General features: G+C 50.3%; 1 protein-coding gene across 5 annotated transcripts in view; it reads right to left on the reverse strand.

Annotated features, from left to right (window-relative positions):
* Window positions 1-480: 480 nt before the first annotated feature.
* aff2 (AF4/FMR2 family, member 2) overlaps window positions 481-23,533 on the reverse strand; it is a 115,078-nt gene continuing 92,025 nt past the window's right edge. For 3 of the 5 annotated variants that reach the window (XM_049028790.1, XM_049028789.1, XM_049028791.1), the window contains exons 10-21: window positions 12,232-12,391; window positions 10,159-11,154; window positions 9,930-10,039; window positions 8,122-8,392; window positions 7,143-7,279; window positions 6,591-6,654; window positions 4,683-4,819; window positions 4,292-4,363; window positions 3,666-3,759; window positions 3,535-3,596; window positions 1,681-1,895; window positions 481-1,428 (exon numbers count right to left, since the gene is read on the reverse strand). In XM_049028790.1, coding sequence (XP_048884747.1) covers window positions 1,307-1,428; window positions 1,681-1,895; window positions 3,535-3,596; window positions 3,666-3,759; window positions 4,292-4,363; window positions 4,683-4,819; window positions 6,591-6,654; window positions 7,143-7,279; window positions 8,122-8,392; window positions 9,930-10,039; window positions 10,159-11,154; window positions 12,232-12,391 — 2,440 coding nt within the window. In that variant the 3' untranslated portion in view covers window positions 481-1,306. The remainder of the gene's footprint in view (window positions 1,429-1,680; window positions 1,896-3,534; window positions 3,597-3,665; window positions 3,760-4,291; window positions 4,364-4,682; window positions 4,820-6,590; window positions 6,655-7,142; window positions 7,280-8,121; window positions 8,393-9,929; window positions 10,040-10,158; window positions 11,155-12,231; window positions 12,392-23,533) is intronic. The other 2 variants (XM_049028793.1, XM_049028792.1) reach the window with 1 other exon arrangement.

A 23,533-nucleotide genomic window follows, 5' to 3' on the forward strand; every position in this document is an offset into this window, starting at 1 on the left:
AGGGGGTCACAACCCACACGTCGCGCCTACGACCATGAACAACGTCAAATGAAACATTTAGGGCCGCGGAGGTCGATCTGGAGAGCGTTTATAGACCATGGACTGAAATACCATGTCACCCGTGAAAGTTCGCTGTGATTGGCTGACAACCGGCGTGTCTGAACACAGTGGGAGATGGAGGTCTGTACTGCACAGTACTGACATGCTTTCCCCGAGTCAGGAAGACAGTGAATTTGGCCTCAGGTTAAAAGCCGCAATCAGAAAACGTAACGTACTCCAGACCTGGACCTCCCCCCCCCCCCCAGCATGAGAAGAAAGATGCAGGAGACCAAAGTGAAGCCAACGGTAGCTAAAGCCTGCGGTGAAGGCAAACCTTCATGCCTTCAGATACAGCAGCATCACCAAAACCTCGTTCTGATTTTCAGGCTGATAGTGATCACGCCTCGGACACCTGGGCTGAGTTTAATCCATTCTGTGCCCCCCCCCCTCCCCCAAGTGATGCTCCACCTGGCTGCTGATCTCACGGATGGATGTGCTGCTTTCCGCGAGACCGTGTCCCCTTTTGAAGTCGGCCGAGTGATGTTCTGGTTTGAAATGACACGCCGGAAATGGCAGGTCCTCTCTAGATCGCTCCTCTTACTTAGCCGTGGCCCACTGACCTTCATTGCTTCCTACTGGAACATCCAGGAATCGATAAACCATCAACCAGTGAATTAAAACACTGTGACTTTTCCAAAGTGTACAAATAAGCCATTTTTCACCCGTCCCGTAGCTAATGATAAGTGAAAACAAAGTCGTAGTCTATTGAGACGTCCTGTACTGCATACAATTCGCTGAGACCATACGGCGTGCAAGGACCTGTCCGGCTTCAACGAGTCAATTCTTCACACACTCTATCCCCCCTCCCCATCCCCGCCCCCCCACTGTCCCACTCTATCTTTCTGTCACAGTGCGGGACAATCCACTGTCCCCAACAGTTATCATTCCACAGAATGTTTGGGTTAAAAACAAATTAAGAGTGAAGACGCCCTTCTCACTTTTGTCTTGAAATTCCTTCGAATCCAGTGGGACTCTTTAAGTTCCTCAGACGACCAATAACAAAATAAAAACAAGAAAGTAAACAACAAAAATAGGCAAAAAAAAAAACAGCATGGTTATACACAAGGATGCGGACTCCTCCCGAGGACTGTGATTGGCTGGCAGAGAGGGGTGGTCCTTGTGGGGGTGGGGCGGCTGGAGATGGACGTGCTGGTAGAGGTAGTGATGGAGACGGGAGACGTGGGGGGCGGCAGCGGCGGCCCGAGTCCTATAATAAGTGAGCTTCGAGACGTAACCAGTGGAGCCCCTGCCTGATGTAACGCACCAGGTCTGTCATGCTACTGTGCTGTGTTAGTGGCTCCATCACCGAGTCCAGCTCCAGAAAGAACTCTGAGTGGGGGAGAGAGAGATAGACAGAAGGAGAGAATGAATGAACAGGAAATGTGAACAGGGAATATACTAGGAGGGAACTGAGGTGGCAAAGACCAGCAGTGGGTGGTGAATTCTCCTCCTCTGAGGCTGAGCGGTGCTCAGTACAGGCTTTGGTTATATGAGAAATGGCTTCCGTGTGGCGCTCTGTTCTGTGCCCATGTGTTCCCGAGCGCTGTTGCGGATGGCGGGCCCCCCCCCCCCCCCGGGTACCTTGGCTCTCGCGTGTCAGCCGGTCCGCCGTGTCCCAGTGCTCGTAGCTGCGCAGCACGTTGTTGGTGATGTTGACGTGACTCGCCGCCATGTGGTGGATGCGCTGGGGGATGGCGACGCAGCCGCTGGGTGAGGGGCCTCCCGGACCTGTGCCGCTGCTCACCGAGCTCACGGGCGACGAGCTCAGGGACATAGGTGACGGCGTGCCTGTGCCCCTGGGGGGGGAGGGGGGCCATAGGTCAGGGGTCAGCGTTCAGAGGCTAGGCCGGGGCATGCCGCCCTTTCACTCATCATCGTGCTATCAAATTAGCTTTGTTTACTTATTTGTCCACTACGCGGAGAGCAGACTCTGGTTGTTTAACGTGTAGCTAATTAAGGTTCACTTCAGAGGAATCACGGCAGAGACCGGAACCAAGCACATTCACTTTTCCTGACCTTTACAGGCAATGTTCACTATGAATACACAGACTGTGACCTGACTGTAAAATCATACCGCCATTTTATATAATACAGCAAATCAGGAAAACAGTGGCACACTACTCCCACTGACCTGGGGAGGCGCCTGTCACTCTCTCCAGCTCTGCAGGCCTCATGGGGAGAGGGTCCTGACCTGGGACGACCTCGTCCCCGGGCCTGTGTATTTGTCCCGTAATGCCCTTCCAGCCAGGCTAACCGCTAATCGCTAACGCTGATGTTGGCTGCCAGTGCTCTGAAGGAGCTCCTTCTAACTGAACAATTACGGGTCTCTGTGCCACTGGGAGGTTCCAGCCACCAGTCAGAGGCCGTATTCATCAGTCTCTCAGCGCAGAGCCCGACAATCCGGCTCCGAGTGCCGTCATTCCCTGCCGAAATGGGACGCACTCCCCCCGCAAACGTAAATTATGCCCCCTGTCAGCAGTCCTGCTCGTTCCGGGCCGTGCTGAGGTTTTTACTCAAACAAACAGTCCCTGGAAGGAGGAGAAAGCAAAATAATGTGTGATTCATGACTGCTGTGGGGGGGTGGGGGGGTGGGGTGGGGGACGAAAGGTAAACAAACAAAGCCTGGAATGGAGGCCGACTCAAATCTAATGCTGATTACAGCTGCAGCAGGTGGGGGTCCAGAACCCCCCCCCCCCCATAACAACCGCCGCTGCATGGGCAGCCACCTTACCAACAGTACAGGGGGGTAAGTCACCACTGAAGACATGCTGGCAGCCCTTCAGATGGGGGCCTGGAGCTATTTCCACATCTCATACCACTGCTCATCACCCAAAATCGACCCCTGACTGAAGTTAAACACAATATTTAACTTAGTACTTATGTTCGACCACCATAAATTAGACTGTGCTCTCACTGTGTGATTGGGTTTCTTTCCATGTTTGACATGGGCTGGACTGTGCATCAAGTGTGTCAGGGGCTGCTCATCACGCCACATGCGATTGAGGCTGGACCCCATGCCACATGCGATTGAGGCTGGACCCCATGCCACATGCGATTGAGGCTGCACTCTACAGCACAAATGATTAGGGCCACATATAATTGGAGCTGGACCCCACACCATGTGTAACTGGGGCTGGACACCATGCCACAAGTGACCTTATGCCACGTGTGATTTGCACTGGACTGCCCGCCATGTCCAGTTGGGGGGCTGGACCGCATGACACGTGTGATTGAGATTAGACCCTACAGCATGGTGGATTGTGGATAGTCGCCATGCCACATGAGATTGGTGCTGGACCCTATGCCACGTGCGACTGAGACTGGACCTTACGGCACATGTGACTGGAGCCGGAGCCTACGCCATGTGGGATTGGGGCTGGACAGCACGCCACGAGTGATGACACTGAGCGTCAAGATGGCGCCGGGCCCACTTACTTTCCATTGGCTCCCAAAGGAGAGGGTGCTTGTGCCGGCTTGGTGGAGTTCTGAAACAGAGACTGTATCAGCATGAGCATAACAGCACGAGAGCCCCGTCCCCAGCGGTGCAGCTTTGGGCTGAGAGTTACCTTGAAGTAGTCCATCAGCGAGCGGGAGTACTTCATGGCGTGGTCCTTCTTTAGTTTAAACATCCTCAGGTAAAGCAGGGATAAACACCGGTAGCTGTAGACACAGACAGAGGCACACAATCAACGCGCAGTTCTGAGAGTCTCAACTTCCCAAACCTCCACTCAATATCAGACGCATAACATGCTAACTAAATTATAAACCGTGAAAAGCAAAGCAAGCAGCACAAACGTGATGCTGAAAACCCAGTTTATGTGATGCTGTCGGTCAGGAATGGTGACTGTTGCCGAGATACCAGCCAGGTCCAATATGTTCTGACCACCCTCCCCCAGACCCCTTTCCTGCTGTTTGAAGCAGCGGCTGGTAGGGAAATCATGAGTTATGTTGTAATAGCTTAATGAAATACAGAATAAAGGGCCACTTTAAGCTGATTAAGGGCTTCAGCTGTGTTTAAAGCTCCTTCAAGATAGAGCTGATTGTACTGGATATTTAAATAGCATTTCAGCAGGGCTGAGAATTTACCATCTGATGCTTTTGAACAGTGCTGGGTTTCACACTCCACTCTCTGGGGGGGGGGGGGGGGTGCGTGAGTGTGTGCGTGAGGGGGCACACAAGGTAAACAACTTACCACAAGACGGCTAATTTCTTCTCAGCAATGGTTGCAGAGTGACTGGTGAAGTTCTTTAACCTCATGGCGTACCTTTAAAAAGCACATCGGTGTGAAACTCTCCGGCGACACTAGCGAATGCCGACTGTCTGAGGGACGTGCTGTTTCCTGAACATGCATCCCTAACCCTAACCCTAACCCTAAACTTAACCTGAACACCTCTGGCAGTCTCCCTTCGTTTCAGTAACTATCATGGCTGCGCGACGATTTCCAAACACAGCAAGTAGAGTAAGGACACCGTAGCTAGCTGGTTAACAGAACATGCTGCACCAATATTTTCTAAATAATTGATGTGTTTATTTAATATTTAGTGTAGTGACTGCTTGTGCCCAGTAGGGGGAGCAGGACCCACCTGATGAGCTCAACCGTCTCCGAGTACATGGTGTAGGGTGACTTGGCCTCCAGGGGGTCACGCTCCATCGCGTTACCGCACTCGATGAACGAGAGTGCGCCGTCTGCGTAGTTTACCGCCTTGCCGAATTTCTCCAGCTGTGGGGGGAGGAGGTGAGGGTTGGTGGTGAGTGAGGGGGGTTAACATCCCAGTCCTGATGATGCTGCTAGCCCCCCCTACAGGTCTAACATGGAATGTCACATTTCTCACAGTCCCTCCTGCCAAAATGCCCGTCCTTTCCATCTCATGGCAGTGAAGGAGATTTGTGGGCCCCTGCGAGGTCTATTAGTTCTAAACGAGCGCTGTAACGCAGGCCACTGGCTGGCCTCTACATCCTGGCTAATCAGCTCCCCTTGCCTTGCCTTCCTGTCATGCTGCAGGTCCCCGACCAGATTTGTGACCAAATAGACGGCCGCACATCTTCAGTATGGCGACATGTCTAGGGAGAGATAAACCACAGGCAACATTTTCCATCTTCCCGTGAAGCAGAGATCGCCCAGGTTCAGGGACAGCGCCAAGCCGCGCTTCTGCTGGTTCCGGGCATTCGGAGAGTCTGTGTTTCATTGTCTGCATATGCTAACTAGGTACATAATAGCATATCGCGCCGTGATAAATCGTAGTGCAAATTTATGACAATTCAAATCAGAAATAAAAAAATGAACTGCAAAATTAAAGAAAAAAAATAACAGGCTGCATATTTTGCTTAGTTTTTCCTATCTGTAATGGAGCTGTTTTCCCAGCAGGAGGCGCTGTATCCTGGCCTTTCCCTGCACCAGCAATCAACCAACGCAACCTGCAGAAGGACCACCTTGGAAAGGTGATATGGTTGCTAATAACGTTTTTCATTTTTATTCATTTTTAATAAAAAGAATATTTCAGCTAATAGGCAACCATATTTTACTCCAACCTTCACAAATGTTTGTAAGCAGTCATTGTAATGTTGTAATAATTGTGGGAAAATCAAAATGTAAGCACAATATCCTGAGTCATGAATTGGGTGAATCGTTACACGCCTTAAAGTAGGCAGGTAAGATGTGTTCTTAGATTTTGTAGTTTAATGAACTCGTAAGGAGAATTAGCCCTCAGTTCCCTTTGCAATATCCTATGAATTCAGTAACCCTAGATGGATGATTTATTAATGCAAAGAAAATCCACAAGCTGGAGGTAAAAAACGGTTCTCTAGACTTTGACCTCTGTGTCAGGGGCCCTGCGAGAGACAGCTGGACCCTGAGCTCCGCATACAGCTGTTTGCAGCCTCCCACGCCGATGTTGAATCAGAAGAACATATTGTCTGGTTGCAATCCCTACTCTGCTACAATAAGACCATCTCTCTCTCTCTCTCTCTCTTGCTTGTCATTTCATACAGCTCATCACGTTTATTCATATCATTGAGCAAACTGATCCTTTCCCTCGAGGGGTTTAACATCTGTTAACTGCTGCCCTGATCACAAAACATGGATACATCAGCCATTCATCTAGATTAGGGTCAAAGGGCACACAGGGTACGAGGGGGGGTAGGGGGGACAACCTGGATGGGACCTGGGACAGGTTTGTTATTTCTGGAGCCCCATTCAAAAAGTCAGCACCCCCACCCCCCAAGATGTTTCTATAACTCAATAGCTAACTAGCTAAACAGCTAGTGAGTTGAGTCAGAAGATCAAAGCTAGCTAGCTGGTTAGCAAAATATGCAGCATCATCATCAGTTACATAAAGAATGCATTAAATATTTGGCGTAGTGACTGTTTGTGGTCAGCAGGGAGCCCCCCAAGTTCAGGGGCCCCATGCTAAAGGTTTGGCTGATAGTTAACACCGATGCTGAAAGATCATACATAACAAGATAAACGCCAAGGGGAGAGGGCAGACTCTTACCAGGGCGTCGGCTTTGTGCTTTAACCGCTTGGCCTCCTGCATGTAATAGTCGGCGTTGTGGAGGCTGTAGGGGGAATGGGCCACAGAGTGAGCTTCCTTCCTGCCAGCACATATGCAGCCACTCAAACACACTCGTCCGCCGCTTCATCTTCAGGCTCCTCCATTTATCTGTCAGCCCACTGTGACTCAGTCTAACACGCCACTTCCAGCATAAACAGATTTTTTTTTTCTCCCACAAGAGCTATAAATTGCCTGGAACAGTCAGGCTGGATGCTAAATAGGGAGAAAATGATTAGTCACACGTAGCGAAAGCTCTAAATCTTTATAGTTTTAATGGAGACTGTGATTCACAGCTCCTTTCAGCTGCAGACAGGGGAGGTAAGCAGGCGGGAATGCTGCGCAGGAAATCTGCAGCACCCGATCCCGCTGTCAGTTATCAGGGGTTAACAGGTGGACAGGGCTGCAGCAGTGCTGCTCTGTGATTGGCTGATCTACGAAGGGGAGGGTCAACAGTGGGCTCTGGCTCTGCTCAGTCCGTGTTCCAGCACATACATGTTGCTGAATGTCAGCTTGGGCCTCCTGGGCTCCGGATGGTCCGCTGACACCGACGGCGGGTTGGACCACAGCTCGATGTCGGGCTGCCCGTTGCCATGGAAACTGCCGGAAGGCTTGCCGCGGGTGTCCTCTTCCTGCGAGACGAGGAGGGAAGTGATTAGGAGCAGGAGAAACCAAGTTCGGACTTTTGCTTAATGGCACGGTGATGCTCCCTGGCGAGGTGACACTGTGGGAACATTACTGCCACTCCCTCGGTCTCCCAGAACACGGGAGAGCTGATTCTCACTCCTCTCCAGTGAGTAATTAGATTGTGAGAAACACAAGGATTGCTGGGAAAAGCCTGAGGCACAAGAGACGTTTCTAGCAGAGCTCTGAATTTACAACTTATTCTGTTTACAAAACGGGCGTTTTATTTCTCAAAGCGTGTGTACCCAGGTGTCTAGCGAAGACCGTTAACTGAACCCTAATTACCCCGAAACAACTAAATCAGGCACTTTAGAAAAGTACCGAATCTGCAGATTTGCACAAACAGAAATAATTCTGATATACTTTAGGCTGTAGAAATTCACGTAGTCCCGTGATTCGGCCATGCATTGATTATTGTGATTTTATTGTGATTCATAGATGTAATGGTAAATGACGGTCAGGTGAAACTGGCAGCAAGACTGGCCTAAAAAGTATGTCCATGAATCCGACTGATCCGTAAAGCTGCTAACACACCTCAAGAGCTCGTCCATCAGGGGTGGAAAGTTCAAGTCCAGAAAGTACTACTCCAGACCAAGGTTTTGTTTTGACCGACTATCAGAGTATAGAGAGTCACAGTCGCAGAGTACTAAACTATTTGGTCAAAACAAAATCTTGATCTGGATTTGTACTTTCCCTGACCTGAACTTTCCACCTCTGACATCCAGGACGGCTGGGACATCACCATGGACACAAAATCCACCCCCCCTCCCCCAGGGCTTACGATGCTCACCTTGGAATGGGCTGGAACCTTGCTGTCCCCTTTGCGGTGCTTGTGTGAGGAAGAAGATGAGGAGGAGGAAGAGGAAGACGAGGAGGAAGATAAGGGTAACGGGCAGCCAGGAGGGAAGGAGCCCGCCACGGAGGTTGGGGGAGGGACGGCTTCGGGGCCGAAAGACCCGCACCCCCCAGGTGGGAAATGCCGGGAGGGCTCGTCAGACAGGGGCGACAGCAGTGGGGGGAGGAGCTTCTCATCCCTCTTCCTTGGCTGCTTCTTCGATGAGCTGGATGCAGAAAGAGGAAAAGCACCCCCCGCTCGGTCAGGCTGTGCACGTGAATTCATCATGTGTGCTCTACCCGAGGATGGTCCCCCCCCACGTGCTCAACACGTCCCGTATCGACAGAATCACGAGCACACTCCAAACAATTCAAGCTACTAATGGCACTACAGATGCCCTCCAGAGTGATTAACACTGCACAAGTGGGTGTGCAGAGGCAACTAGGAATTAAACATGCCATCGGCTTTATGGAGACACAAACAGCCGGTAACTACAAGCAGCAGAGGTGCTGAAATCAGGAAAACGGCAAAGGGAACCAGCCGGTGGCCCGACATGGGGATGGGAGCCAACCAGAGAAGAGTCACATTATCGAGAGTCAGGTGACACGAGGTCTGGGCATGTGATGCCAGTGTGTTGCCAAAGGCAACCGTTAGCGAACCCAGTGTGGGCTGATTCCCAGGATAATGGGATGGCAACACAACATGCAAATTCAGCGTAAATGGCTCTGCGAGCAAAGTAAGGAAGCTGAGGAAATGGATAATGGGCTGGAGACAGTGTCAGGACAGCTTGAGGCGGACTGTCACAATTGGGAAATAACCAAGAGCAGCACTTGGATGCAGGTTTTGGGGTCTGCTGTGTTTAAGTCTCGCATTTACATTTTACTTATTTATCCGACTCCTCTATCCAAAGAGAGTTACACTACAGAAAAGGGCTACAATTTTCGGCCCCCCAGCCTGAGTAGGGGGGTCACCCTTGGCCTGTCTTGGAATAGCAGCACTTACACACACACATGTTCGATGGACACTCCCTGCATGAACACAGAGAGAACATGTCACAGGAAGGAGCAGCACTTGGGAAAGAGCATAAAGTATCAACCGGCTGAGCGAATGATGGCTTCCGAGCCCCGATGTCCGCTGGTGGCGTTTCTCTAAATGCACGGACAAACACTCCTCCTCAGCCTCCTCTGCCCGGGGATCTCTCCCAGGGAACACGGCGTTCTCTGTTTTCTCGTCAAAGCTAAGACCTCACTCTGGTCCTGCCCGAAGTTCTGTGGATCGATGCGGCACTCCGGGAGCCAGGGAGAAACTGTGAGGAGGAGTCTATCAGGTTTCTCTTCACTTGTATATTTCAAAGAGCTTCCCAGGACGGAAGTTGGGGGGAAGGGGGGGTGGGACCTGAACCTGCCTGGCCATTTAAATAGTGTGGTAACAGTTCACGGGCCAGCGGGTTACAGCAGATCCACAGCGAGGAGCCTGGGAAGGCCCCTGTGATAACCAGCCCCCACTCCTCAAGCACTACTGACTGCAATGAGCTTCCTCATGTCTAATTTACTGGGGGGGAGGAGACCAGGGCCTGGTTGGAGTGGAAGGGGGGGCACACTGCACAAAATTTCTGGCTCGGCTTGTGCTCCTGGAGAAACCCTGCCCAGAGCTCCTAGTGGACAACACAGTTGCTATGGAAACTGGAGTCATACGTGCTCTTTTTCCTTAAAAAGCGTCATAATGGCCACTTGCTTGGACGGCAGGGGGGGAGACATACTCACTCTTTAGTGCTGGTGAACTTGTGGCTGTGTACGGGGGATATGCAGGGGGGCTGGAGACTCGATTCCAGACGTGACTTCTTGGTCCCACTAATAGGTTCACAGTTCTCCGACTGTGAGAGAAAATAAGAGAAATGACAATTTAAACAAAAATATGCAGATCGCCTCCTGCAGAGGGGGTGGGGTCAATGCAGCAAGGGAGAGAGGCAGAGGTTGGGACCGGGCAGCTTGCCTTGTGTTTTCTCTTGGATTTGCTTGGGGGCTTTTCAACTGGCGTGGACACAGGCGATTGCCGGCGGTGCCTGGTGACAGGCTCCCTGGGCTCTGGCTTGGTCAGGGCTGGCTCTGGGGGGTCCCGGCCAGGCACCCGGGTTAGGAAGCTGAGCTCGATCTTGACCCACAGGGACTTGACCTCATCGAGGTCTCGGAGTGGAGACAATAGCTCGTTGGGTGCCATGGGAATGGGTGAGAAGAGGGGGTCATCCAACAGGTCAGTAGCCCCCGGGTCCGGGATGGAGGCGCTGCTGGTACTCGCCAGGCTGCTCACGCTCAGGATGTTGCCGCTGCAGTCCTTGGACTTCAGGGGCCCCGGACCACTGGGGCCTGGGCAAGGAGGGGGCACTTTGGCCAGTTCCTCTGGATCTGAGTGGCACTCGGATGAGGACGACTCTGTCTCGATGAACTCCTTGGACTTGGGGACGATTTTGCTGGGTCCCCGGTGCTTCTTCTTGTCCTGCGTGGTGGGTGGGGCGGCCGTGGCCGTAGACCGCGGCTCCTTCCGGGGGGCACCCTTTCCCCTTCCTTTGGTGGGCTCTGGTGGCGGGGGCTCCTTCTCCTTGGCGATAGCACTGGGATTACTGGGCTTGGGCCATCCGTGTGGGTCCTCCACGCTAGGGGTGCGCTCTGCCTTGCGGGGCTGTTTTTTCCCAGTACTCCTCCGGAGTGGCACTGGTTCCCCGCTGGCTGGGGACTTGGCCCTGGCACTCTTGCCCTCGGGTGGCTTCTGGCCTGTCCGGGGTTTGGCTTTGTCCCGCACAGGACTGAGGAGCGCCCGGTCCTTAGTCTCCAGCGGCGGCAGTGGTCCCGGGGGTTTCCCCTTGCCATCTTCGGCCTGGCCATCCCTTGGGCCATGACTCTCTGGTTGGCTGTGGATGAGGGCCTTGCTGTGCGGGTTCACCTTGTTCAGCCACTTGTCAAGCTGCCACTTGTTGGTAGAAGGCGGCTCCGGCTGAAAGAAGACAGACATCAAAGCATCAGAAAGCCTGTGAGCATCTACGAGGGCCGGATAATTATGCAGATAATACCCCCGATAACACGGCGACACATAAAGCGCTGCGTGTTGATGTGTCACAGAAGAATAGCGATGGTTTCCCATCATCTGAGCGCAAGCAGCACTGAAAAGCCTCTTAGGATTGATGGATTGTTTGCTCGATGTCTTGCTTGTAGCAGTCGGGGTTTGAGACCTTCGAGCGCTTTTGTCAGCCGCGTTATCTCCCATCGCGTGTCGTGCTGCCTCGCCTAATCACAACAATAAATCTTCCAAATGAATACCTGAGGTCTGCCCTGAATGATTTTATAAACGATGAGTGAGCCATTCGGAAAAAAAGAAACCTGAAAGGGACTGGCAATTACAATGAGCCACCTCAATGAATATAAACTCATTTAAAGCCGGCATCCACAGCTTACGGTTAACAGACTATTCGCCACGATATCATTCGATGTTACTGTCTATAAAAGGTAATCTTCTGGCCCTGTACTTTCCCAAGCATCTGAGTGTACATCTAGTGCTCGTGTTGTGATGGCTCCGGGCTGTTATGAGCTCGGAGTTTAAAACCCGCAGGAATGCTGATTAATATTGATGGGCCTCGCACGCGGAAACGCAAGAGCCCCCTGGATTGTTTATAAAACATCACAGTGCAACGTTCTCACAGGAGATCTCCGGTTGGTCTGCTCCGAGGAGCCTGAGGATATGGGTAGGCTGATCGGTGAAAAGTTTGAGCAGCAATGAATTCTGGGTAGATAGCAAGGGCTGGGGAGGGGGTTCTCAGTGCGAGCCAAAGGCACCCAGGGCGTACCACTGTTGTGAGGCTCAAATATGCCAATTAGAGTATTTTTGAGACCTATGCAGACTGTCCTCTTTTATGCATGCATGCCACAGGGGCTATCGGGGTAGGGGGCAGAATTAAATTACCCACAATTCTCTTTGCAACACGTCTATCTGCTCCTTTTGTGGCAAATGAGCATGCAGAAAAGTCAACCTTTTCTTAAAGAGCATTAAAAGTAGGAAGTAGGAAGGCAGCCGTACCTCGGGTGTGGCCTTCCGGGATGCTCCGTTGCCCTCGCTGTCGCTGGAGCTGCTCTCGCTGTCTGAGTCTGACTCAGAGCTGCTTTCTGATTCGCTGGAGCTGCCCGAAGCACCGCTGGAGTGACCTGCTTCACTGGAGCGAGTGGCCGGCCCGGGGAGGCTGAGAGAGAGGAAGGCAGAGGTGAGCTGGATCTCCTGCCTTGAGAGGCCCGCCCCGGGACCCGGTTATGGCCAGTGCGGACAGTGTACCACTCGGCTGGCTCTGGGGGGTCGTCACGCCCTGTGCTCGGGAAGTCGGCATTACTCACAACTCTCTGCAATCTGGCTGAACCCACGTTAAAGGAGCTTGCCACTCTCCCAGGCCACCACGGCGCCCCCCAGTGCGTTCCCTGGCCCATGCCGCTGACTCCCGATCTCCATGAAAGCCGTGTCTCTGCCTCCTATCCTTCTGCTGGCAGGCACCGCCGTGGCCTGCTATACAACATGCTGTCCAGGGCCGCCTGACACTCCTGAAGGTGCCTCTGACACTCAGATAAACCACTCGACACTAAGAGGGAGGGGAGAAGACCTGACGCCCCCCTACGCACACTCACGTAACTGCAAAGTGATGCTTACACAATCACCGCACGCTCTTGGAGGGAACCCTCGGTCCAGATCCTGCTCACTGCACTATTTATAGGTTACCCATCCATCTTATAACCACTTTTCCTGCTCCAGAGTGCAAGAGTGCCGCAAGTATATTCCAGAAAGCACGGGCTACAAGGCTAGTGGGCGATCTGGATGGGATGTCAGTCCGCAACAAGGCATGCATACACACGCACGCACACACACACACACCCACAACTGTATTCTTTGGGCAAATCTGAAGCACCAGTAAGTCAAAGTGCATGAGGAATGCAGAGTAACCCAAATGGGATTCGAACCCACAACCCTGGAGGTGTGAGGTAGCAGTGCTCATTTGATCAAGACATGCTGTCCGGCATGTCTTTACCCTACCCCCTGTGGCCACAGTATGACCTTTGGAGCTGTTCACTTGCTGGTCGCTAAAACACTTAAAATGCCAATGACTCTCTATAATTAAGTCTCGAAACAAGATCATGGACACATAAACGCAAACACTGCACTGTGCGCACACTCCCCGCCTGGAAACCCATTGGCTTAATTACATTAGAATTCCCTCATCCAGAAAAGTCTTCCAGGTCCTGCATCGATTCACCAGGAATTAGTGCGGAATCAGCTTAGCCATGCTTCGGCATACTGGCCGAGCCACGGCTGGCTGCTTCGGCAATGTGCCGGTAGCACACACCCCAGGCAGCCGTTAGAGGGACCTGCAGCCAGCTAAACACATTAAGTCAGTATACTCACAGCTTAAGTCACCATACTCACAGCTTAAGTCACCATACTCACAGCTTAAGTCACAATACTCACAGCTTAAGTCAGTATACTCACAGCTTAAGTCACCATACTCACAGCTTAAGTCAGTATACTCACAGCTTAAGTCACCATACTCATAGCTATATGATTCACTGTCTTCCAGGAAGGAAGTGAAAAACCATCAGAGACTGCTCACCCCCGACCTTTGAGCCCCCCCCACTCTGACCTTTGACACCGGGGTTTGAGAATCACAATGGCTCTTCGGCTGTCCCTGCACTGGTACCAGAACCCACCACCAATGGGAGAGTGATTTGAACTGGACCGCCCTGAGGCCACCTGTCCTCTCTTTAGTAGGAAACCACGGAATTCAAAGGAATCCCAGCAGTTGTACCCCCTTGCTGAGCCCAGGGCTGCAGGAAGACCACGCACAAATTGGCCCCTCGAAGCCCCCTAGCTCATTTCCTGTTTGTTGGTAGTGTCTGATTATTTAAACATCAGACAAAGTCAGGTTGGGGGGGCCGCACGGGTCCACATGTGGGGCATTAAAATTCCGACACAAGCCCCCGGTCTTATCTTTCAAGGGCAGAGCTGTCGAGGTGCCTCCTCAATAAAGCGGGGCCCTTAATTATACATGTATGAGTGGGGGGCCAGAGGAGTTGGGAGGACGGAGCAAACCGGGAGGCGGCGAGGAGCCCATAGCACGCATGAGTCTGACTCCACTCCCTCAGACCCTCGATGGCTGATATCCCAGCCGGGCCGATGCTGAGTCCTGTTTCTCCATGCCAGCGTTCGCACCACTCCCAGAGGGACCCGGAGGAAGCTGTTTGTTTGTGTGTGGGAGTGTGCTGGTGTATCGCGGTGTGAGAGTGTGAGATAACGAGAGACGGGATGGGGGGGGGGGGAGAGAGACAGGAGTTCCGGAGGCTTGTCATCCATAATTTATAGCTCGTCCGCTAGCCTCGCTGTGTTATTAAATGATCTTCAACACACTGCTCTATTATTTTTATAAATCACTCCAAAGTGCAACCTGTGCTCTGGAGCCGCGGAAATGGTACCACTGACCGCGGGTCGCCCTGCTCGCCCCGGGGCCTTTAATTGATTCAATTACCGGGTCGCAGCATGTAACATCCTGACCCCATCAGAGGACAGGTCATGTTTAGTTATTTGTCCTTTTTTATGCCATGTGTGTAAATGTCTCAGACACAGGGCACAGATGGTCAAGGATCCAGAGAAAGGACAAAGATGGTCCAAACTTTAGCCAATGTGGACCCCAAATTTAGCCAGTGATGGACTAAATTGCGTCCAAAAATGATTCAAAGATCTGATTTCCGTGGTGCCTAAATCAGAGGTCAAGCAGAGTGCACATCAAGGTCTGCAAAAAGGCTTATGAAATGAATTCTGCAGTACCTCTGAAGACCACCAGGGCTCTGTAGGCCTCATGGATCATAACTGACTTGGCCTGGTTTACCATGGGGACATGTTTAATTAGATTACAAAATGCGCCCCCAGCGGGCACTTGTGTGAAAAGGCCGCGTTCTTAGTCGTGGTGTGTGTTACAGCTCAGATCATCTCCTGGGACGAGGACCTGACTGTACAGTGCCATTAGATGCATGGACCAGTAAGCAAAGCCTCAAGTGTGTCTATGCTTGTGTGAGCGTCTGTGTGTGTGTGTGTGTGTGTGTGCGCGCTAAATTGTGCTTGAGAAAATACAAGAATGTGTTTTCCCCTCTGATGCAGGTATTTGCGCTTGATTCGGGCCAGTGAAGGTAATCACAGGTCTCTGCCCTTGGCTAAGTTGCTGGTAATTTAACATGCAAAGAAAAAACACACAGAGATGTGGTACATTTTACTGAATCACTTCAATTACTGAGGCGGCATCCAGATGAGAAGTCGCAGAGGAGGCACTGAGGAGGTGCACAGCAGCCGCGATAACGACAGGAAGCAGAGCAGTTAGATGAATTCTCTACTGATGCCAGCTTTTACTCAGACAGGAGTGGCGTGTCCCTCCATGGTTTCAGTTTTCAGCATATTGTGTGCTTTGTGTGTATGTATGTGAGTGCGTGTGTGCTTTGTGTGTATGTATGTGAGTGCGTGTGTGCTTTGTGTGTATGTATGTGAGTGCGTGTGTGCTTTGTGTGTATGTATGTGAGTGCGTGTGTGCTTTGTGTGTATGTATGTGAGTGCGTGTGTGCTTTGTGTGTATGTATGTGAGTGCGTGTGTGCTTTGTGTGTATGTATGTGAGTGCGTGTGTGCTTTTCGTGTATGTATGCGAGAGCATGTGTGTGTGTGTGAGAGCATGTGCCCACTTTGGAGGTATCATTCTCTGATTGCTGACCCCCCGCCTCTAGTTCTCCACTCTCTGGCCTGTTTGCGGATACATCTTGATGGATTATGTGGCCACATACTCGCATGTGTGTATTCTGTGCGTGTATGTGAGAGCATGTGTGCTATGTGAGTCTTAGCATGTACCTTCACATATGATAACACATAGTGGACGCAGAGACGCCTGGAGCCTCACATCAGGGTTACATGCTGTACTCACAGACATTCATTTACGTGGTTCTCAGACTCTCTGCCTTTCGAGTTGAAATAGAAAATGTCAGTCACATGTCCCTTAACAGAGTCAAGCCAAAGCAGCACTGACAGCACTCCAATGAACCGCTCTCATACGTCGTCTCCAGGGTTCAAGCTTAGACTCACAGCCAATCCAGTTCTCTTTCCCTAGATCTACTAAACATGCCTCATCTCAAGCTGACCACAAACATGTTCATCAATGTCCCAAACTACTGCTGTAGCTCATTCTTTGCCTTTTTCATTAACATGTGGCAGTCATTAGTGTGTCTTTTCCTCATGCGTCCTTCCGCATTAGCATGTCTCTTCCTCATTAGCATATCCCATCCTCATTAGCATATCCCTTTTTGTTAGCTTGTCCTTTGCTTGTAAGCCTGTCCCTTTTATTGTCAGCGTGTCCCTTTCTCGTTAATGTGTCCCTTCCTCGTTAGCATGCCCCTTCCCTATTAGCGTGTCCCTTCCTCCTTAACGTGTCACTCCCTTGTTAACGTGCCCCTTCCTCATTAACATGTCCCTTTTTCGTTAGCATTTCCCTTCCTCGTTAGTATGTCCCTTCCTCCTTAATGTATCATTTCCTCGTGTATATGCCCCTTCCTCATTAATGTGTTCCTTCTAAGTTAACATGTCCCTTCCTAGTTAATGTGTTCTCTCCTCATTACCGTGCCCATTCCTCATTAACGTGTCCCTTCCTTGTTAACGTGCTCCTTCCTTGTTAGCGTGTCTGTCCAACTTTTTGGAGGCAATAATAATCGGATCTGTTTCCCATCACATCGGGTATTTCTTGCAAGTTGCTCAGCTGAATATGAATAATTGAGAGGCAGAGCAATACGTGCCAGGGGAACGGCCCCGGATTGCGGGTGAGCCTGCCTGCCTGCCTGCCTGCGGCTTGTGTCACAGCTTGTAAATATTCTAGGGTCCAACATCCTACTTCATTATCCTCAGCCCACAATGTAGCCTGGAAGGGGGCTGGATTGTAGATTAGTGCTAATGGCATTAAACAGTGCACTGCTTGGCTTTCAAAATCCAGCCATTCTTTATGTCTTATTTTCTAAAGTCAGCCTTTCTCTCTCTTATATGTATAAATGAAAGATGAATTCATTCATGTATGAGGATGGTCCAGAGAGGGAGAGCAGATTAACTGGAAGGCAGAGAGAATTGCCGGAGATGCATGAATGAGGTGAAAATATTGGGTTTCAGCTACATCCCATCAGACAACTGCCTGCCAATCACCCAGCTTAGCAAGGGGCGAGATCATTAGATGTAAAGATCAGCAGGGGGAGAGATCTGCAAGGAGAGGAGATCAGCAGTGGGGAGAACTTATCAGGGGTAGACATCAGCGAGGAGTGGAGATTAGCGAAGGGAGAGATCAGAAGACGGAGTGCTCAACAGGGGGAGAGATCAGCAAGGAAGGGAGATCGGAAGGATGAGAGATCAGCGAGGGGAGGAGAACAGCAGTGAGGAGAGATCAGCAGGGGGAGAGATCAGCAAGGATGTGAGATAAGCAAGGGGAGAGATGAGCAAGGAAGGGAGATCAGAAAGGGGGAGATATCAGCATGGAGATGAGAACAGCAGGGGGTGAGATTAGTAAAGGGAGAGGTCAGCAAGGCAGAGAGATCAGCAGGTGGAGAGATCATCAAATAGGGAAGCTTTGTCCAACACTTTCACGTTACTGGGTCCTTGCTCACGCCTTAAAGGGTCTGTTGACAATGCTGATGATCTGTCACACTGATTATTGGGATTTTGTGAGTCTGGAAGGCTTTCAATATGTAGTATGATGGAAATATGACAAATATTTATCTTGTTCATACAACAGTAGCTCACTGGTCTACGGGAAATAAATGCTCCCCCACTAACACCCAAAAGAGGGGATTGACTACAACGGGTACAAGAGCGTCACAATTCACATAGGCACCATAAACCATTATCTACGGAATCACTGTCATCACTGTCAAGCCACCTGATACACATGCTGTAGGGGCAGATGACAGAGTTCAAAGGTCAAGCGGGTAACTGGATTGTGACAGTCGCGAGTCTGATACCTGCTCCCATCAAACTTTAATTCCATTTTCACTAGAAGACAAGTAACTCTCAGTGACCTCGTTGCATTTGGTCTGTTAATCCTGCTGCAGATCGGTGTCTGTTAGCACCAAGGGCTAAGAAAGTGAACCTCCTACAGATGTTTCATGGCCTTAAACTGGAAAATGTTCCATCCAGGTTTCACACTCCAGATAGATCAGTATTATTTTGGACAAGAAACCTTAAATGCTGCCATCTTTTAGACACCATTTCAGACGCACATTTCATCATTGCCTGTTGCCACGGCACCCTCAAAGGCCCCTCCTCTAACCATAGCTTGGCTAATGTAGGTTTACTGCAGGCTAGGTCACTCCTATGGGGTGAGACCCCCTCTCGTAAGCCAAAAACGCGGATTTGACGTTGTTCATGGTTTCAGTTCTTCAAGGTGCCCGCGGCTTCGTTCCCATGGAAACGGCGAGTGTGATGTAGGTCGAGCAGCTCACTAATTAGCCGCGCTCACCTTACGAGGACAGATGAGTGCCTCTGTCTGTTGGAGAGCATGTTGTCCTGCCTCACGTGTGTGTGCGTGTGTGTGTGTGCTGGGGGGGGAGCTCCCCCATCATGTGCTTTTTTCTTTGATGCCCCCAAATAAAAGAGATATATGCCCACATAAATAACCCGCAAGAGCGCACAGATATTCCCCGACCTTTCCTGCCCTCGCCGCTACATTCCTCATTTACGCTTCAAAAATACAGCCACCTTATAGACCTTTACAGTCTCAAACAGCAAGATGAATTACAACCCACCCCCCCAGCCTCCCTGCATATAAATGTACATAGAGAACTCCAGTGGAGTGGAGGGCAAGGTTAGAAACTGTACAACATTAAAGTAAAAGTAAAGGACCCCCCCTACGCACTTTTTCAGTGTTATAAATAACTTCAGGAACTAAAGAGCACCCTTACTTAAGCTAAAATAAGGAGGAGGGGTTCTGCCTGGTGTATAAATAATCTATCCATCTGTCAGGATGCTAAAATGCTTCCCCCCCAGCACGGCAGGTCTCGTTGCCGCGGTCGCCCCCTTACCACAGGAACGCAGGGCGGTGTGACACTGAGCCGGGAGGTTAAAATGACAGCACCGATGATTGGTGATGCAGTTTTAAAGACGCGATAAAAAGCTGAGTGGGCTGTACTGAGCACAAGGCCAAGGTTTTATGGTAAAACAAACATACTTTGATGTGGAATAACCCTCCTGCATGTGGACACCCTGGCGCTTAGAGGGCTGGAGACTTCATGAAGACATCATCGCAAGCTTCCCATATCAGCGCTTCAGATTTTGGGGCTAAACCTAAAGAGCAGTTCGATTAGCTATTCATGCTGGATGGAATGCCACATATCATCGAAACCTAACCGTTTAATTTGGGCTTATTCAGTTCGGTTTGCTTTTGATTCGGATCCCACATCAGTCAGGCGATCAACTGGATTTTCCACACGGCTCCGTGCAGATTGGATTTCCAGGTTTCAGCGTCAATCGCAGTTGTGGTTTTGGAGAAAATGATTAATTGGAGTATGAAGGCAGAGCGACACCCAGAGCCGGGAAACGGGACTGCAAGGCGCAGGGGTATCCTCGCTGGGGATCATAATCTCGATAGTGACAAACACGCGTTAACTGCAGCCAGGAGAACGTTCTGGAATAAAGTGCACCAGATGAGAGAGGCAGGTACTGTGTCTTGCGTGACACCATAAGGTGTGCTAATCAGAGTCCCCCCCCCACCGTAATAGTGACATGCTTCCTGGGTCACCCCGCTCTCCAGGGCCGGGATCATCCCACTGCAATGAGTCACGCGAGCTTGCCCTCCATGGCAGACGTCTCACGACAGCACGGAACATCAAGCACCTCATTAGGAGGATGGGAGTGTCCTGCTGGCAGGTGTGAGGCTAAACCACAAATATCGATTGTCACATCGTGAGTGCGTGCGATTCACCCTGAAGGTATTGGACCCCCCTGTCCCATGTGTCACGTTCACACGAGGTGTGCTGTCTGCCCTCCACCCTCGTAAAACCTCTGCAGTTCACCTCACAAGGTTTATGTGTAGAGGTTCACGTCGGGCTGCGACCTAACGTCCAGCTGGCCAGCTCCAAGCTCCAGCGTCTGGGGTACTCCCTGCCGGGCTGTTACGGGTATACTTTTCTGAAGCACTACACAACCAAGGGACTGTGTCAATAATCAGACAGTTGCCGGTTCAGATCTCACTGCCTGCAGAGTAATATTATCACTGGACTCCTGAGTGAGGCCCTTAACCCCAAATGCTGCAGGGGCTGGATAACCCTGCTTTATCAATAAATTTCCACCACTTTGGATAAAAGCCTCAACGAGGCTCGTAATACATCAGATTATCCCACAGAGGCTGATCTGAAAGATTTCCGACTCTGAGAGAACAACATGCTGGCTTGTGTTCCCCTGGCAGATGTCTCACCTCCCCCCCGTCCCCGGAAGGCATGTTTCTGGCCCGCCTACGCCAGGAGAGGGGGTGACAAGCCTCTGTCGCTTCGGGAAGGCATGGGGAAATGAGCGAGGAAATTTAAAAAGTTCACAATTAGCATCAGCAGAAGACTTTTTTCGGAAGAAAGGCGAAGAGATCTGCTGACTGTGGAATGAAATGTTCAGATTAGCAACCTGCCACTCTGCTATATGTGAGGTACTGTGGGGGGGGGGGATGCTGACGCTTTGCGGAGGATATAACGCTGATAAACTCAGTCATGAGGTGTCCCTGTCAGCTGTCTGTCAGCCCAGTCTGTGGGGAGTTTCCGAGACTCTGGTTTGATCCGCACTGGACCAAAGAGCGGATGCGTGTGTTGACTGTGCTGCTTACATTGCCCAGTGGGATGGTACAGTGGTAATCCCACTGCACAGCTGGACACACTGTGACTGGATAAACCCCAACAGTGTGCTACGGTGGGAATCCCACTGTACAGGAAGACGCCCTGGGTTCTGCAGGGGAAATGCTTAGCTTGGCAAAATGACAGGTCACTGATGCAGAAATTATGCAGGATGAGGAGGGCGGGAGAGAGAGGGTCACACACAGGGGTTACGTAAATGAGTGCCATGGAGGGACCACAAACAGGGACCAGTGGGTTAGGTCTCTGCGCCAACAATTGGAAGGTCACTGATTTGAAGCCGGTGCTCCACATCATAGCCACATCTCAGCTGCTCCCTTGACTCTCTGGGGTCAAGTGCATTGTTGGCGATGCAACGTATTTTTGCGTCTATTTCAGTTTATATCTCACTGAAATCTTTATGTAGAATCATGAAAAAAACGCCGACTAAATCCGTAATCTGTCTTCTTTTCAAAACGTCTATTGTCGGAAGTATTAAAGTTTTTAAAATTATGTTAAATTGGCAAAAAAGTAAACCATGTCACCTTGCTTTGTTTTACCTGCATCGGGGGCGTGTAGTGCCCCTCTCACCTGAAGATCGGTATTCGCATTCTAAGTAGCTGCATTTCCGCATATTCAAATCGCATTCGCATGGTAATTTTATGAACAACGCAACGGTGAAACGCGATCCAGATACATCCCCATCAGCGCCATAAAAGGGGGGGGGATGTGGCCAGGTGTGAATGGCTCATTCATACGCATGAGAGCTCCTACACATTCAATGAAAGGAGCCAGAAATAGTGATGTGAGTTAGGTTTTTCTTATATTTTTATCCAACTGAATGTTGCAACTACACCATTTAGTCATCTTCATGTAGCCAAGACTTTGGTGATCAGATATCTGGGATCAAAATAAACTGCCACCATTGCTTATAATGTACTTTTATAATTTTTCTGCAAGTGTTCCAAAATGCATTTTGCAATGTCTATACTTTGATGTCAAACTTAACATAAATCTGACATATTTAAATATACATTCAAATTAAGATGAGTGTAATAGCAAAACAAATGTATAAGAAACAATTTGCTTCCTCCGGGTACTCCGGTTTCCCCCCACAGTCCAAAGACATGCTGAGGCTAACTGGAGTTACTAAATTGCTCGTATTGAGTGCATGTGTGTGTGAATGGTGTGTGAGTGAATGGTGTGTGAGTGTGCCCTGCGATGGGCTGGCCCCCCATCCTGGGTTGTTCCCTGCCTCGTGCCCATTCCTTCCAGGATAGGCTCCGGACCCCCCGCGACCCAGTAGGATAATCGGTATGGAAAATGGATGGATGGATAATTGATTTGCCATGAATTAAATTTATAATATTGAATGAAATGTGTGACTATGCCCCAGTCAGTGAAAGTGTGTTCCCTACCCTTAGACCCCAAAGGGTTAACCCTCTGAAAAATGCCCCTTGGGGTGCTGGACCATTGTGGGGACCATTTTTTCGGTCCCCATTAGTGGAATCTCAATTTTATAAAAAATCCCGTAACTGCAATCAAAAAAACTAAAAATAGCAAAAGTCTCGTGTTTTGTTTGGTTAAACAATAAGGGCTCTATTCCAGACTGCCTGTCTGGAAACCTTAATCCTGTGATTCCTTTGTCCATCATAACTGTACTTGGCAAACCTCTGCAAAGATAAAGACCTTCATCAAGCAGGTAAAGAGACACTGGGATCATGTTTAACCACAGATGCAGGAGCATTTTGCTCCAGGGTTCAGAGAAGATGATGGGAGGAAACCTCTTGTAGAGGGAGATAATGACAGAGAGAAGGGGAGAGGAGTAGAGAAAGGGTGAGAGAACGTGTGTCACTTCACCATTCCAACACAAGTGCTGTCCCTGTGAGCCAAAGACTGCTAACTCTGATCTGGGCTGGGGTTTATCAGTCTCCCCCTGTGCCTTTGATGTTTTGATGTTCTGCCCTGGTTATTCAGCTTGGGGAATTTCTATCTTGTGTTGTTTCAGTGGTACTTCATGAGGGTGGGGCTTAAGCAGATCTCCCATATAGATCCACATGTGCAGAGAGAAGCTCTAACTTATCCATCTAGACCCATTCAACGTTGGCTCTAACCTCTCACACTGATTCATTGGACTTTATTCTGTCTTCTGCCCACCTCCATTGTACCCACACCAAACTTCACTCTATTTTACAAAACTCTACAGAGACTCTTCACTGAGCTCCATCAAGCATCACTGTATCTGCACTGTGGACCTTCACTGAGCTCCATCAAGCATCACTGTATCTGCACTGTGGACTTCACTGAGCTCCATCAAGCATCACTGTACCTGCACTGTGGGCCTTTACTGAGCTCCATCAAGCATCACTGTATCTGCACTATGGACCTTCACTGAGCTCCATCAAGCATCACTGTATCTGCACTGTGGACTTCACTGAGCTCCATCAAGCATCACTGTATCTGCACT

The sequence above is a fragment of the Brienomyrus brachyistius genome, chromosome 10, assembly GCF_023856365.1.
Source record: "Brienomyrus brachyistius isolate T26 chromosome 10, BBRACH_0.4, whole genome shotgun sequence".
NCBI classification, from domain to species: Eukaryota; Metazoa; Chordata; class Actinopteri; order Osteoglossiformes; family Mormyridae; genus Brienomyrus; species Brienomyrus brachyistius.